Source organism: Bos indicus x Bos taurus, chromosome 4, assembly GCF_003369695.1.
Source record: "Bos indicus x Bos taurus breed Angus x Brahman F1 hybrid chromosome 4, Bos_hybrid_MaternalHap_v2.0, whole genome shotgun sequence".
Classification (NCBI taxonomy): domain Eukaryota; kingdom Metazoa; phylum Chordata; class Mammalia; order Artiodactyla; family Bovidae; genus Bos; species Bos indicus x Bos taurus.
The window spans coordinates 55,959,178-55,971,463 of record NC_040079.1 but is presented as its reverse complement, the minus strand read 5'-3'; the positions used below and the strand labels follow the sequence as shown (position 1 = coordinate 55,971,463).

Below are 12,286 nucleotides of genomic sequence, written 5' to 3'. Positions count from 1 at the left end.
CGCCGCGCGGCCGGGCAGCCTCAGCCGCGCCGCGCGGGGCTGCGATGTCGTCCCGGGCCAGGCGCGACGATGCGGGCGCCGGGGGCGCGCGGCGGCCCCGGGAGCCCCCGGAGCAGGAGCTGCAGCGGCGCCGGGAGCTGAAGCGGCGGCGGCAGGACGCGCAGCAGCTGCAGCAGCTCAAGCACCTAGAGTCCTTGTGAGTCCGTCACGCCCGTCTCCGTCTCCGACTAATGCTAGGAATGGATCGGGGCCCGGGTCGCGCGGCAGGGTCCGCTCGGGGTCGGCGCTTTAGACGGGATCCTTGGACACCTGGGGGTGGGCCGGTGAGCCCCTCAGACCCCGGCGAGCCGAGAGCCGGTTTTGATCCCGGGCGGCGGGACCCTAGACTCCCAGCGGCTGGTGGGAGGGAGGAAGGCTCCTCCCCCGAGCCTCGTCCGGGACGCGAGCGGTGGCGGCGGGCGCTTCCTCCGCAGGAAGCGGCGGTTTTAGTCCTCGTGCGGCGGCAGCGGTGCTCGGTCAGTATTCGGGGACTAAACCTGGAAGTGCGACTGAGCGCCCTGGTCCTTCCCGCTCTCAGGTCAGGGGGCGCACTGTGAACTGGTTAAAATCCCCGTCCTTTTCATCTTTTGCTATTAATAAGGAAAGAGAAAGCCCAGTCCCGTAATGTTCGTGCGGTGACGAAGAGAAGTAAAGTGGGGTGAGGGCCTGGCTCCTAACTACTCGGGAGGAGCTGTCAGGTAGAAGAGAGCCTAGACTTGTTCTCTCTGGTCCTTAGGATTTTTCACCAGGGATAAGGATGAAAGCTACTAGGAGGCCAGTTCCAGCTCAAAAAGAATTAGGACCTGAGTCAGCGTGGCCTGACTTGGAAGGCAGTGTGCTTCCCAAGCTCCCAAGGGTTGGAGGAGAGTCCAGATGACCACTGACAGAAGGGTGGGTTGTAAAGGAGATTTAAATATAAGGTGGAAAGTTGGATTAATGACCCTTTCGATTCCCTTCTGTTTTTTCCTTCTATAATCAGCTTTAGAGGTCAAACTTAGATTCTAAGTTTGATGTTCAATAAGTTATTTGACTTATTTGTTACAGGCACTTCTCACTGCCTACCTTCTCATGATTGCTGAGACAATGATGTAAGAAAAGGCCCCCAAAGGGTTAATCCTTCATTACTAACCTCTGGGAGCTTTGACACAAAATGCATGCTTTCTTGGAGCCTGGCCTCCTGTGGCTCTTAAGCTGAATGTCACTTCATTTGAACAACTGGGTATAAACAGAATTAGCCTTTTAGGTATGGTTCAAAGCTTTTTAGATATGGTATCTCCAAAGCAAATTGCTGAAATATTTTCCAGTGGAAAGCTGTGGCATGTCGCAGGTATGGCCTCTTTTAATAAGAATAATGGAGAGAGAGTGAAATTCGCTGTCGTGTCCAACTGTTTGCGACCCCATGGACTGTTCATGGACTTCTCCAGGCCAGAACACTGGAGTGGGTACCTTTTCCCTTCTCCAGGGGATTTTCTCAACCCAGGGTTCAAACCCAGGTCTCCTGCATTACAGGCGGATTCTTTACCATCTGAGCCACCAGGGAAGCCCATAATGGAGGAATAATAGAAATGTGTATAAATTGGGCAGGTGATACAGTCCGTCAGCAGCCATTCATTAGTAACATTAATGCTATGTCTTTAGGGTTTTCTACTTCAAAAACTAAAACATCTCTTTTATCAGGACAGTCCTGCTGCTGCTCAAAAGACAAAACTGCCACACTTTGCTGTTTGATGTCCTTTGTTCAAGGGAAAAACAATCCATAGATTGAGGAAGTGCAGTGTTTCATCCGCAGTGGAACACTCTTCCCAGTTATTTTGGACAGGAGCAAGTTTTACAGGGCGTTTCAAGAGGCGACTTGAAAATAGGGCATGATTGGCTAGGGAGTCAGGGATTTCTTTACAAAGCTTGCACGTCCTCTTATCTAGGGTAAGCTAAACTAAGCTAGGTACCCTGGGCTGAAGGATTGTGATTGGTATATACTAGGTTTCCTTGACGCGAAGCATTTCCCATTAGGGCAGGCTGACTTAGGTTTAGATTTGAACTGGCCACTCCATTTTGGGGGTCCCAAGCTATGGAGGACCTCTGTCCAGAGTTACATGGAAGTTTTTTAAGAGCAGTTTCAACCTTTATGGCTTTCTAGATTTCTTTAGGAGTACCCTGAGAGGCTCAGTTCTTCCGTCTGGTACTGAGCATTGTGGGTGTGGTGATTGTTGAGTGGTTACTTCTGCAGGGAGTAAGTTTCTAAACTGAACTTTCAGTATCACCTAAAAGTTTAGTTTCATCCTCCTGTTCTTTTCTTTGGTAGGAGGAAATAGCAAGTTGGTTAGAGTAGGAGTGAGGATATGATTCCTGAAACAAACAAGTGACATTGAAATGTTTAAAACAAAAATGCTTCCTATGTAACTCTATAATAGAAATGAGCTAACAGCCTATTAGTGGCCTTTTTTTGCCCCTAAGTCCTTTGGTTTCTCTCTCAGAAATTTATTAGCCTGGACTTATAGCAACATAGGTGTGAGGAAGATAATGTTAATTTCATTTTTCTTTTGTAATTAAAAAAAAACATTGTTTGAGGCAGTGTATTTGCATGTAAATAAATGTAAGTGAAAAAAAAAGCTCCCTCCCTCAGGTGATATCTTATGTATATGTATAATATCCCTTTTCCCATACACACAAATAGAACCATACCAAACACTCTGTCCTCTACACTACTGCTTTCTTGCTTTAACTTAAACTATTTTGGTCTAGTTTTAGGATAATCCGTATCTATTTGACTATTAGGTGATTAGCCATTTTAGAATTTATTGTTTTCCTGATGACATTTTCAGTGTATAAAATTCAGAAAATTAATCATCTCTAAATTCACCTTCTGTGTGCAGCAACTTTGGGGCTCCCCAATTTCCAAGTTGTTGGAGTCAAGATAGCATTTTAAACCAGTCATAGCACCTCGATGCCCTCTCTCAGTAAAATTCCACTAGAGGCATTGAAAAGACCTGAGCTGTTCAGTTATCCTACCTCTTTTTCCAACTACATTCTTTTTTAAGAAGGGGGTTATATCCGTTAGGCAGTCACCTTTAAAAGCCAGACACCCACGCTCTGCATTGCATAGTCTAAAATGTGTCAGTGCTTGAAACTGAACATAATTACACCTGAAAGTAATACAGTGTTATATGTTAATTCCATTTCAAGTTTTAAAATTAGTTTGTTGGTTTTTTTTTAAAGGACAGGAGCGGTGGGTGCTGCTTTTGTAGATTTGGCACCAGAAGCCTTTTCCCCAAGTTCCAGCAAAATAATGAAAAGTGGAAATGAGTTGGGAGCATAGGCATGATTTGCGTCCTCAGAACCTGAGGGTCTGAGAGCTATATTGGTGGAAGGGAAAGTACTTTTGCACACAGTCATCTGCTTCTCTAGCAGTAGTTGAGGGCCACCAATTGCCCTACATCCTTGAGTCCAGAGGGGTCAGTAGGGGCATAAAGGGCAGTCAGAGAGCTGCGGAGCAAGTGGCAGTGTGCTCTGCGAACCACAGGCCAGTGGAGAGGATCTTGAATCCAGAGCTGGGGCAAGGGGGAGCCTCTGGGATGGATCACCCCCACCTGCTTCCACTCTGGCAGACCCTTCCCTCTGGCTTAGCTCCCTCCCCGTTGTGCAGTCCCCATCCTTCTTAGAGCACTCACACTGCCACCCCCATGAGCCTCACAGTGTTACGGAAGTTGGAAGTTATGGTAGGTAAATCACCCACAAGTGCAATGACAGATTGGAACCATAATTAGCTCAAGTCTCTTCTTCCCTCACATTTTCCTTGCAGTCTCTTGATTTCCCTTCCTCTAAATATAAAATCATTGTCCTTAGACACCAAGTTAGTTATTATTTGGTCAATTTAAGTGCTGCATCCCAGCAGGATGTGATACAGCATCAGTTTATTCATATTAACATAACATCTCTGACTGCTGGGCCTATTTTATTAACTGTTTTTAAAAGTTATACTGTAGTTTTAGTTTTTACTAAAAATAACCTTTTTTATTTTGGCCTGTAGTTGCTTTTTGGTGATTGAAATGTGTTATGTTCCTATGAACAATGGTTGATGACCAGTTTTTTGTTTTTTGTTTTTTTTTCCTTCTAGTTATGAAAAACCTCCTCCTGGGTTTATCAAGGTCAGTGTAAAGTTTGTATTTTGGGTTTTTCTCTGAGACAGATTTGACCAGAACTCAGACTCAGTCACTTGTTATGAAAAACAGCTGCTTAAGGTTTGAAGCTCCTTTATGGTAGTCCTGTCTCTTCTCTGCAGATGGCAGTCAGTTCGTGCACTTTGGGCTTTGTCATAGTCCGTGCTTTGCAGAAGTTTAATCTGCCTAAAACAGATTTTTTATGTCTGTTCTTAGAGACATTAAGAACATGTCCCTAAGACACCACTGCAGGCCCCCTGGGTGTCCTCAGCGCTCGCTCCCCTTCTGTCTGTCTCCCTTGCGACTGCATCTTCTCAAAGCTCTGCTGCCCCATGTTCCTTCTCTGACGCTCCATTGCTGCTTTCTTGAATGTCATCAGTTCAGAGAACAGTGGAGTCTGAGGACATGTGAATCCGTCCAGTCCCGCCCCGCCTGGTGCAGAGTCCCTCCTCCAGCACCCCGGCCACAGTGTCAGCATGTTTCTCTGGGAGTGAGACTTAGAGGACTTAAGACCAAAGTAACCTTTCCTGTTTGGTAGCTTTTAACTTTAAAAAAAATTTTTTTAGGAAACATTCTTCCATTATAAATGTAATATTCCTGGAAACATGAAAAAATCATAATGTAAAAAACCAGCACCTTAATTATACAGTGCAGTTATTTGGTGGTGAAAATGCATCTCACAAATACAGTATGTATGAGATTATAGAATGTGACAGTGGCCTTCAAGGTCTAATAATCTATTTTACCCTGACACATTGTTTTTATTGTTTCAGGAAACCTTGTTTAATTCTATCTTCTGCCTCATTCCACAAAGCTTCTAAGTTAGCAGAAAATTTTTTGTGATCTTAGAATCTAATTTTTATGCTCTAGAATTAGAACTTGGAGCTCACAGATCATCCCTGTGTAAACACTAGTGACTTTTCTCTAAGAACAGCTACTTTGTTTTTGTAGTAGGCTAGCTCTTCCAGAATAGTTACTTATATTTTCTTTCTCAGTTACAATTTGTCTTTCCAGCTCTTCAGAGGATAACATGATGACATAGGGATCTCCAGCCCATGAGCAAGCCAGGCAGTGCTGTGTTCTCAAGCAGGTGGGAGAGGGCTCTGGTGCTTTTTTTGCCATAGAGCTTACACACTCTTTCCTTTTTCAGGAAGATGAGACTAAGCCAGAAGACTGTATACCAGATGTCCCAGGCAATGAACATGCCAGGGAGTTTCTGGCCCACGCACCAACCAAAGGACTTTGGATGCCACTTGGGAAAGAAGTCAAAGTCATGCAGTGTGAGCATGGAAAGGTTTCAAGTAACACCCTCAATTCACGCAAGTTATAGACCACTGTTTACAAACGAGTTCACTCCTTTTAATTCATTCTCACACCATGCTGTTGAAGTCAGGGCATGATCTCTAGGCAACAGATGAGGAAGCCCCCTTGGTGTGTTAGTCAGTGTCTGGGGTAAGCGGCAGAGCAGCGCCTTGGGTCCAGGGCTTCTGGCTGCAAGGGCGGTGGTCTTCCACAGGACTGTAGCTGCTTGCAGAGTCTATGCTTCAGTAATGTTCCTGTAACAGAAAGGATATTCCATGTAGCAATGCCATGGGGGACGAAGGATGCCTTGGGGGTCACCTTGGGTGACCTTGGGTCCCCTGGGGTCTCCTGGGGTCTCACCTCAGCGTGTCCTCATTAGTGGTGTTAAGGTTTCCCCAGGTGACCTGAGAGGAGCTGTGGGCCACACAGGGTGGGTCTGGACCAGGTGGAGCTGTGTGCACACTATCCACTGCATCAGCATAAGATGGCATTTGAAGAAGGGGTACTGCTGCCTTTGAAGGTATTTGTTTGTACAAAGATCCTTCATGCACACAATTAAAATAGCAGTTCTTCTCCCTTTCCTGCATTCCTCTCACCTCAACCTCTTTTAAAAAGGTTATTTTTAAGTTTATCCCCATGTATCTTGATAACAGGATTACATTCCTGACCCTTGATTTTTCCGATTTCCTTATTATCTGCTCATTTCTAACTGTAGGAGACCAGAACTCAGCTCCTTTTTTCTTCCTCCATCCCATCTCATACACATGCCCTACCTATCTCATTTCCCCAGTAATAGTTATATCATAAATTTAACTAAATAAATCCATTGTGTTTATTATTTTTAGAGTTGAATCATGTATTAAACTGATTATATTTCCTTTTTTAAAAATTAAGTTTAAAAATCACTCCTCTCCTTAATGGGGTAGTTAGTTGTGCTTCACTTTCCATTTTATTGTTCTTTTCATTGACATGCAAATTAAAAGTGTTTAGTCTGGACCAGAACCAGTTTTACATGAAGTTAATAAGCTTAAGCTTTAGGACCCCTTCCTTGCACCTTCGAAAGGCCTTTGGAGTCCCAATAGTGGTCCTGTCTTTCTGTAAAATTTACCAAGTCAAGATTCTCCGTGACCCCAAAAAAGCCCTTCTTCTCCTTAATTTATGTTAGCTTAAGACTTCACAAAACTTTTATCCATCCCAGATGGAAAAATACATGTACACATAACCCTATTGGCAGTGATTTCCATGATCCTAGTGTTATCTAAAGCAGAGCTTCTCAAACTTGGGGTGGGCCTGATACTCTCTATTTCCTATAAGCTCCCAGGTGATGCCAGTCTTGCTGGTCCACTGACCACACTTTGAGTAACAAGTATCACCTCTCCTTTAGTAGAGGTTTTGATCACAGATCATATGGGTCCTTCTTGATACCGCATATCAATTTATGGCATATAAAATTTCTCCTTTTGTCATAAAGACAGACATTTGTTTGAAGGGGACTGCATTTGTATTGAATGCATTTCTTCTTCCCCAGGTGGAACTAACTCAAAATAGTGGGGAGATGCAGAAGGGGCAGGTCAGAGAATCCCTAAACTTCATTCATTTCCCAGTGGTTTCCTACTACCAACTCTCAGATTGAAATGTGAAGAAGGAAATATTTCCCTGTCGCTACATATTTTCATTAGCTACCAGCATGGAGCAAAATTGGCTAATCCTACCTATAATTCCTGTTCCTGCTTCCTGACCTCCTTAGTTGGAGTTGCTGAATGCCTGTTTAGTTTGCTAGTTCTGCTGTAACAAAGTCCCACAGACTGCATGACTTAAACAAGAAGTTTCTTGTCTCACAGTTCTGGAGGTTCATGATCCAAGGTCAAGGTGTTCTTCTGAGGGCTGGTGTGGAAAGGATATATTCCAGGCCTCTGTAAAAATCCTGTCTCCCAGTAAGGTCATTCTGAGGTACTAGTGGTTAGGACTTTACAGTGGGAAAGCAAAGGGGATGACACAGTTCAACCTATAGCCCAGTTGAAAAAAAAATCACACTTTGTTTTTTGCATGGAATTATTTAGTAAGTACTTGGTTCACTTCTAAAACTCTGCAATTAAAGGATACTTGAGGAAGTAGTTAGTTTCTCTCTTTTCATTAATTATATTTGCTTTTTATCTTTAATATGATCTGATGCTTTATCTTAATTAAGTAAAGATATATTATCTTAAAGAAATATATCCCTTTGTCTTTATTTTAGGTTGGCGCTGTAAACGGTATGGTCACCGAACGGGCGACAAAGAATGCCCTTTCTTTATCAAAGGCAACCAAAAGTTAGAACAGTTCAGAGTAGTAAGTAAAACCCCAGAGTGTCAATTTATATTTACTGGATATGATGAATGTCAGTGAATGAGGCAGTCACCAGTGAACTGGAGTTTCACACAAAATATGTTCCCAAAGCCTTTAAGCCAAAGTATCTGGTGTTAACCGCATCTCTATTAAATTAAATTTGTGTGACAGATTAGTTATTAACAATAAAAAAATGCTTGTTAAAATGATATTTGCCCCTGGAGGAGGAAATGGCAACCCACTCCAGTATTCTTGCCTGGGAAACGCCATGGACAGAGGACCCTGTCCGGCTACAGTCCATGGTGTCACAAAGAGTCAGACACGACTGAGCGACTGAACAACAATAGCAACAACATAGAGAATAAAATCAGTATTTTATAATAAGTTGAAAAGGAGTATAATTATAAAAATTTTGAATCATTGTCATGTACCTGAAACTAATAGAATATTGTAAGCCATCATCCTTCAATAAAGGTGAACAAAAATTGTTTTTTAATTAATAAAACAAAACGGGGCAATGACCAGACAGCTCCCCAGGTTCCGAGTTGGGTGCAGGGGCTTGAACTGATGACCCTCTTTTTGCCCCTCTAAAATAAAATAAAAAAAATTTTTTTTAAAATGATATTTGCTATGCCTTGGGAACACTGCCTTTTCCAAAGAGGAATTTTTATCAATTCAGTGAGTCTTTTTGTACTTATGTAAATAATCATATTTCATAAATAAAATAGGATTCTAGTTTCTCAGCCTTTGTCTAAAGACTACATATTTTTGTATCATAAACTGGAAGTATGTATAAATGATATACTCTCTTTGGATGACAATAAAGTCAGTCTGTCATTTCACTTTTTTTTTTTTTGGCTGAGCCATGTGATGTGTAGAATCTGAGTTTCCCAACAAGGGATCAAACCCGTCTCCCCCGCATTGAAAACTCAAGAGTCTTAACCACTGGGCCACCACGGAAGTCCCTTGTCACTTTTCTTAACAAAGTCACCTCCCAGGTGTTAATTCACCATTCAGTAACTATTTTGGTCAATTTAACTATGCTGTTGCTGGATATACTTGGGATTATCAGCATGTCAAACTGGGGTATATAAATATTCTACAAGGATTTTAAGATATTTAAAATATTGGGTTTTCATTTTACTAATTTACAGAAAATATTGTGAATAAATCACTCCTACCCAGAATGTCAGCTTTTACAGTACCTTTAACAGATAATTTGATGATAAATCTCAAAAACTTAAATATATTCATATTTTTAAAATTTCAAAATCTCAATTGATCTAAGGATAAAACAGAACATCAGTATACACAAATAAGAATAACTTTCAGAATTATTTATATGATTAAAAAATAGAAATCGAAGAAAAATAGGAAACAACTGTGGTGTCTAATATGCAACATAATTCACTGCAACATATAAATCATACAGCTTTTAAGAATTATGTTTGAAGAACTTCCCTGGTAATCCAGTGATTAAACCACAGTATCTGGTGTTAACTACAGTGATTAAGAATCCGCCTTACAACGCAGGGGATATGGGTTCAATCCCTGGTCGGGAAACCAAGATCCCACCCACTGCACAGCACTCAAGCCCATACCACAGCTACAGAGACCACGAACTCTGGCGCCTGTGCATAAGCAGAGAGAAGCCCACACGCTGCAACGACGACTCCAAGTGCCCAACTAAGATCCAACGCAGCCAAATAAATGAACATTATTTTTTAAAAAAAGAATTACGTTTTAAAAGAATATGTAATGTCATAGGACAATATTCATGAAAACATAAGGGAAAAAGAATAGAGTTGTATTGATATACATAACATGATTCTATTTTTTGGAAATATGAATAATGACTAGAAGAAGCACACTAAAATATTAACAGTGGATATCCCTAGGTGGTAAGATATCAGATATTTTTAACTTTATGTTTTCTTTGATACGGAGAAGGCAATGGCACCCCACTCCAGTACTCTTGCTTGGAAAATCCCATGGATGGAGGAGGCTGTTAGGCTGCAATCCATGGGGTTGCTAAGAGTCGGACACGACTGAGCAACTTCACTTTCACTTTTCACTTTCATGCATTGGAGAAGGAAATGGCAACCCACTCCAGTGTTCTTGCCTGGAGAATCCCAGGGACGGGGGAGCCTGGTGGGCTGCCGTCTATGGGGTCGCACAGAGTCGGACACGACTGAAGTGACTTAGCATAGCATAGCATTTCTTTGATATGTAAAAAATTTTATAATATTTTTAAAGATAGTTCACATGCCATGAAATTTTATGTGTATTCATATTTTAAGTAATTTAAGTAGTTTTAAATTATACAAATATAAGAATAAATGCATCTTATTTTAACAGAATGGAAACATTACAGAAAGGTTTTTCACAATTGATTTTTCAAGTCCAATCTTGCCTCTCTCCTCAGAGGGAATTTGTAGTAAGTAGTTTGATGAGTATACTTCTAGATTTCTCTTTGGTCATATACAGTATGTTTTTGTGAACCTATAAATGAGTCATGTATCATTTCCAACTCACTTGTTTGCTTAATAGTATCACTTGATCATCTTTCCATATAGAACAAATAGAATTAATCTCAACATTTCTAACCTTGAGTAGTACTTAATAATGATTTTGCCATGCTTTATCTCCTTATGAAGGCTATGTAAATTATATCCTGTATTTGTATAACTGGGAAATCTTTTTTATAGCCTCTAGGAGTTTTAAATGATGGCAACCCTTAAGAAGGATCAGAACATGGTGAATATAAAATTACCACCAAACAGGAGGAAAAAACTGTTTCCATGAAAGAGGGATTTAATTTTAACAGTCTATGAAGCCAAACCTAACCTTAACCTTCTCTAACCTTCAAGGCACATGAAGATCCCATGTATGACATCATTCGTGAGAATAAAAGACATGAAAAGGATATAAGGTGAGATTGTCCTGATGATAACAATATCCTGTTAAACTTCGAAATTAAAGCTAGAAACTTTATAAATTTAAAAATCCCAGTATTAGAGAAGTGGTTTAGTAAACTGTGAAATATTTGGAAGACTGGGGAAGTCACTGAAAAAAGCCAATGTGTAGGGAATGATCAGGCCAGCCTGTTCTCCTTGGGTTAACTTAAAGCATTGTGTTTGACCCAGCCTTGACTTGCTCGTGTCACTGAAAGTTGGTATTGGCAACTACCATTTATCTTCTCTAGTGTCTTTAAAGATCTGAGCTTTTTTTAAAATTCCTAGACAGGGTGAAAAAACAAGAGGAACTTTGTTGTTGTTGTTAATATAGTTTTGTTTTCAAATTGGTGGTATTGAATCATAATCGTTTGAATTTTTTTTTAGTGAAGTATAGTTGGTTTGCGATATCATGTTAGTACAGCACAGCAATTCAGAAATATATCAACATATAAATATATACACACACATATATTCTTCAGATTCTCTTCCCTTACAGGTTATTACAGAATATTGAATATAATTCCTTGTGCTGAATTATAATTGTTGAGGAGGTAGATTACCTAGCATGGACTTGAGCAGTGGGAGAATGATTTAGGAAAGTATGCATCTGTTAGAAATTATGAAAGTAAGGACTATGGAAACATGCCAGAATACTTAGGACAATGGAAAGAATACAAAATGGCTTGTACACTGGTTACAGTCATATAAAACAGGCATGGATGTAGACAAGAATGGGGGAAAGATATAAAAATAAATACTGTCTTTAATGAGGTGATTAATTTGTGATTTTTTCACCCTCATTACTGTTCTTCTTTTTTATCTAAAAAAATTTTTTCAAGTTAAGTTGAATATGGTTCTTTGATCAATCTTATGTGTTTAGGATACAACAGTTAAAACAGTTACTGGAGGATTCAACGTCAGATGACGATGGGAGCAGCTCCAGTTCTTCAGAAGATAAAGAGAAACACAAGAAAAAGAAGAAGAAAGAAAAGCATAAGAAGAAGAAGAAGGAAAAGAAAAAGAAGAAAAAACGAAAGCATAAGTCTTCCAAGTCAAATGAGAGTTCGGACTCAGAATGACGAGAGCCTGGCTTGTTCAACATTCTCTTCTCACAAACCAGACACTGTGGCCAAAGATGAGAGGACCGTGGAGGAAGGCGGGGTCGGAGACGAACTGGAGAGACGCCCGGAGGGCGGGGGTGTGGGGTCCCAGGCGCGGGTTCTCACCTGCCTTCCAGGGAGGATGCGAGTTGCCAGGTGCTAGCTCTGGACACGCCTGACTTCAGGCTGGAGAGCTTTTCCCCTTGTGCTCCTCCCTGCTGATCCCTGTGGGTCCCAACTCCTTAGAAATGCCTCGGGCAGGGCGGCCAGATGAAGGGAGTCTCTGAGGAGCTCCTCCCGGTTCTGCCGTAGGTTCCACCTCCAGGGTGGAGCTACTTGTGTAGAGCTCAGGCCTGATTTCCCTCTGCTGCTGAGGATAATAAAAGCTCACTATTTATTTTTCAAA

The 12,286-nt window shown here is 41.4% G+C and overlaps 1 protein-coding gene across 2 annotated transcripts; it reads left to right on the top strand.

Annotated features, from left to right (window-relative positions):
- On the top strand, window positions 1–12,286 carry RP9 (RP9, pre-mRNA splicing factor). Of its 2 annotated transcripts, none has more exons than XM_027539504.1 (6): window positions 1–196; window positions 4,154–4,184; window positions 5,347–5,476; window positions 7,735–7,826; window positions 10,694–10,755; window positions 11,661–12,286. In XM_027539504.1, the coding sequence occupies exons 1-6, from the start codon at window positions 45–47 to the stop codon at window positions 11,857–11,859; spliced, it is 666 nt and encodes a 221-aa protein (XP_027395305.1). In that variant the 5' UTR covers window positions 1–44; the 3' UTR covers window positions 11,860–12,286. The 2 variants fall into 2 exon arrangements, with proteins under 2 accessions (XP_027395305.1, XP_027395306.1); XM_027539505.1 differs by lacking the exon at window positions 1–196 and adding an exon at window positions 204–577.

Bases quoted from the DNA above. Each gene is read 5' to 3' on its own strand.
- RP9 (XM_027539505.1), top strand. From the start codon at position 231: ATGCTAGGAATGGATCGGGGCCCGGGTCGCGCGGCAGGGTCCGCTCGG. The intron at 4,185-5,346 runs GTCAGTGTAAAG...TTCCTTTTTCAG, and splicing joins CTCCTCCTGGGTTTATCAAG to GAAGATGAGACTAAGCCAGA. The intron at 10,756-11,660 runs GTGAGATTGTCC...TTATGTGTTTAG, and splicing joins AGACATGAAAAGGATATAAG to GATACAACAGTTAAAACAGT.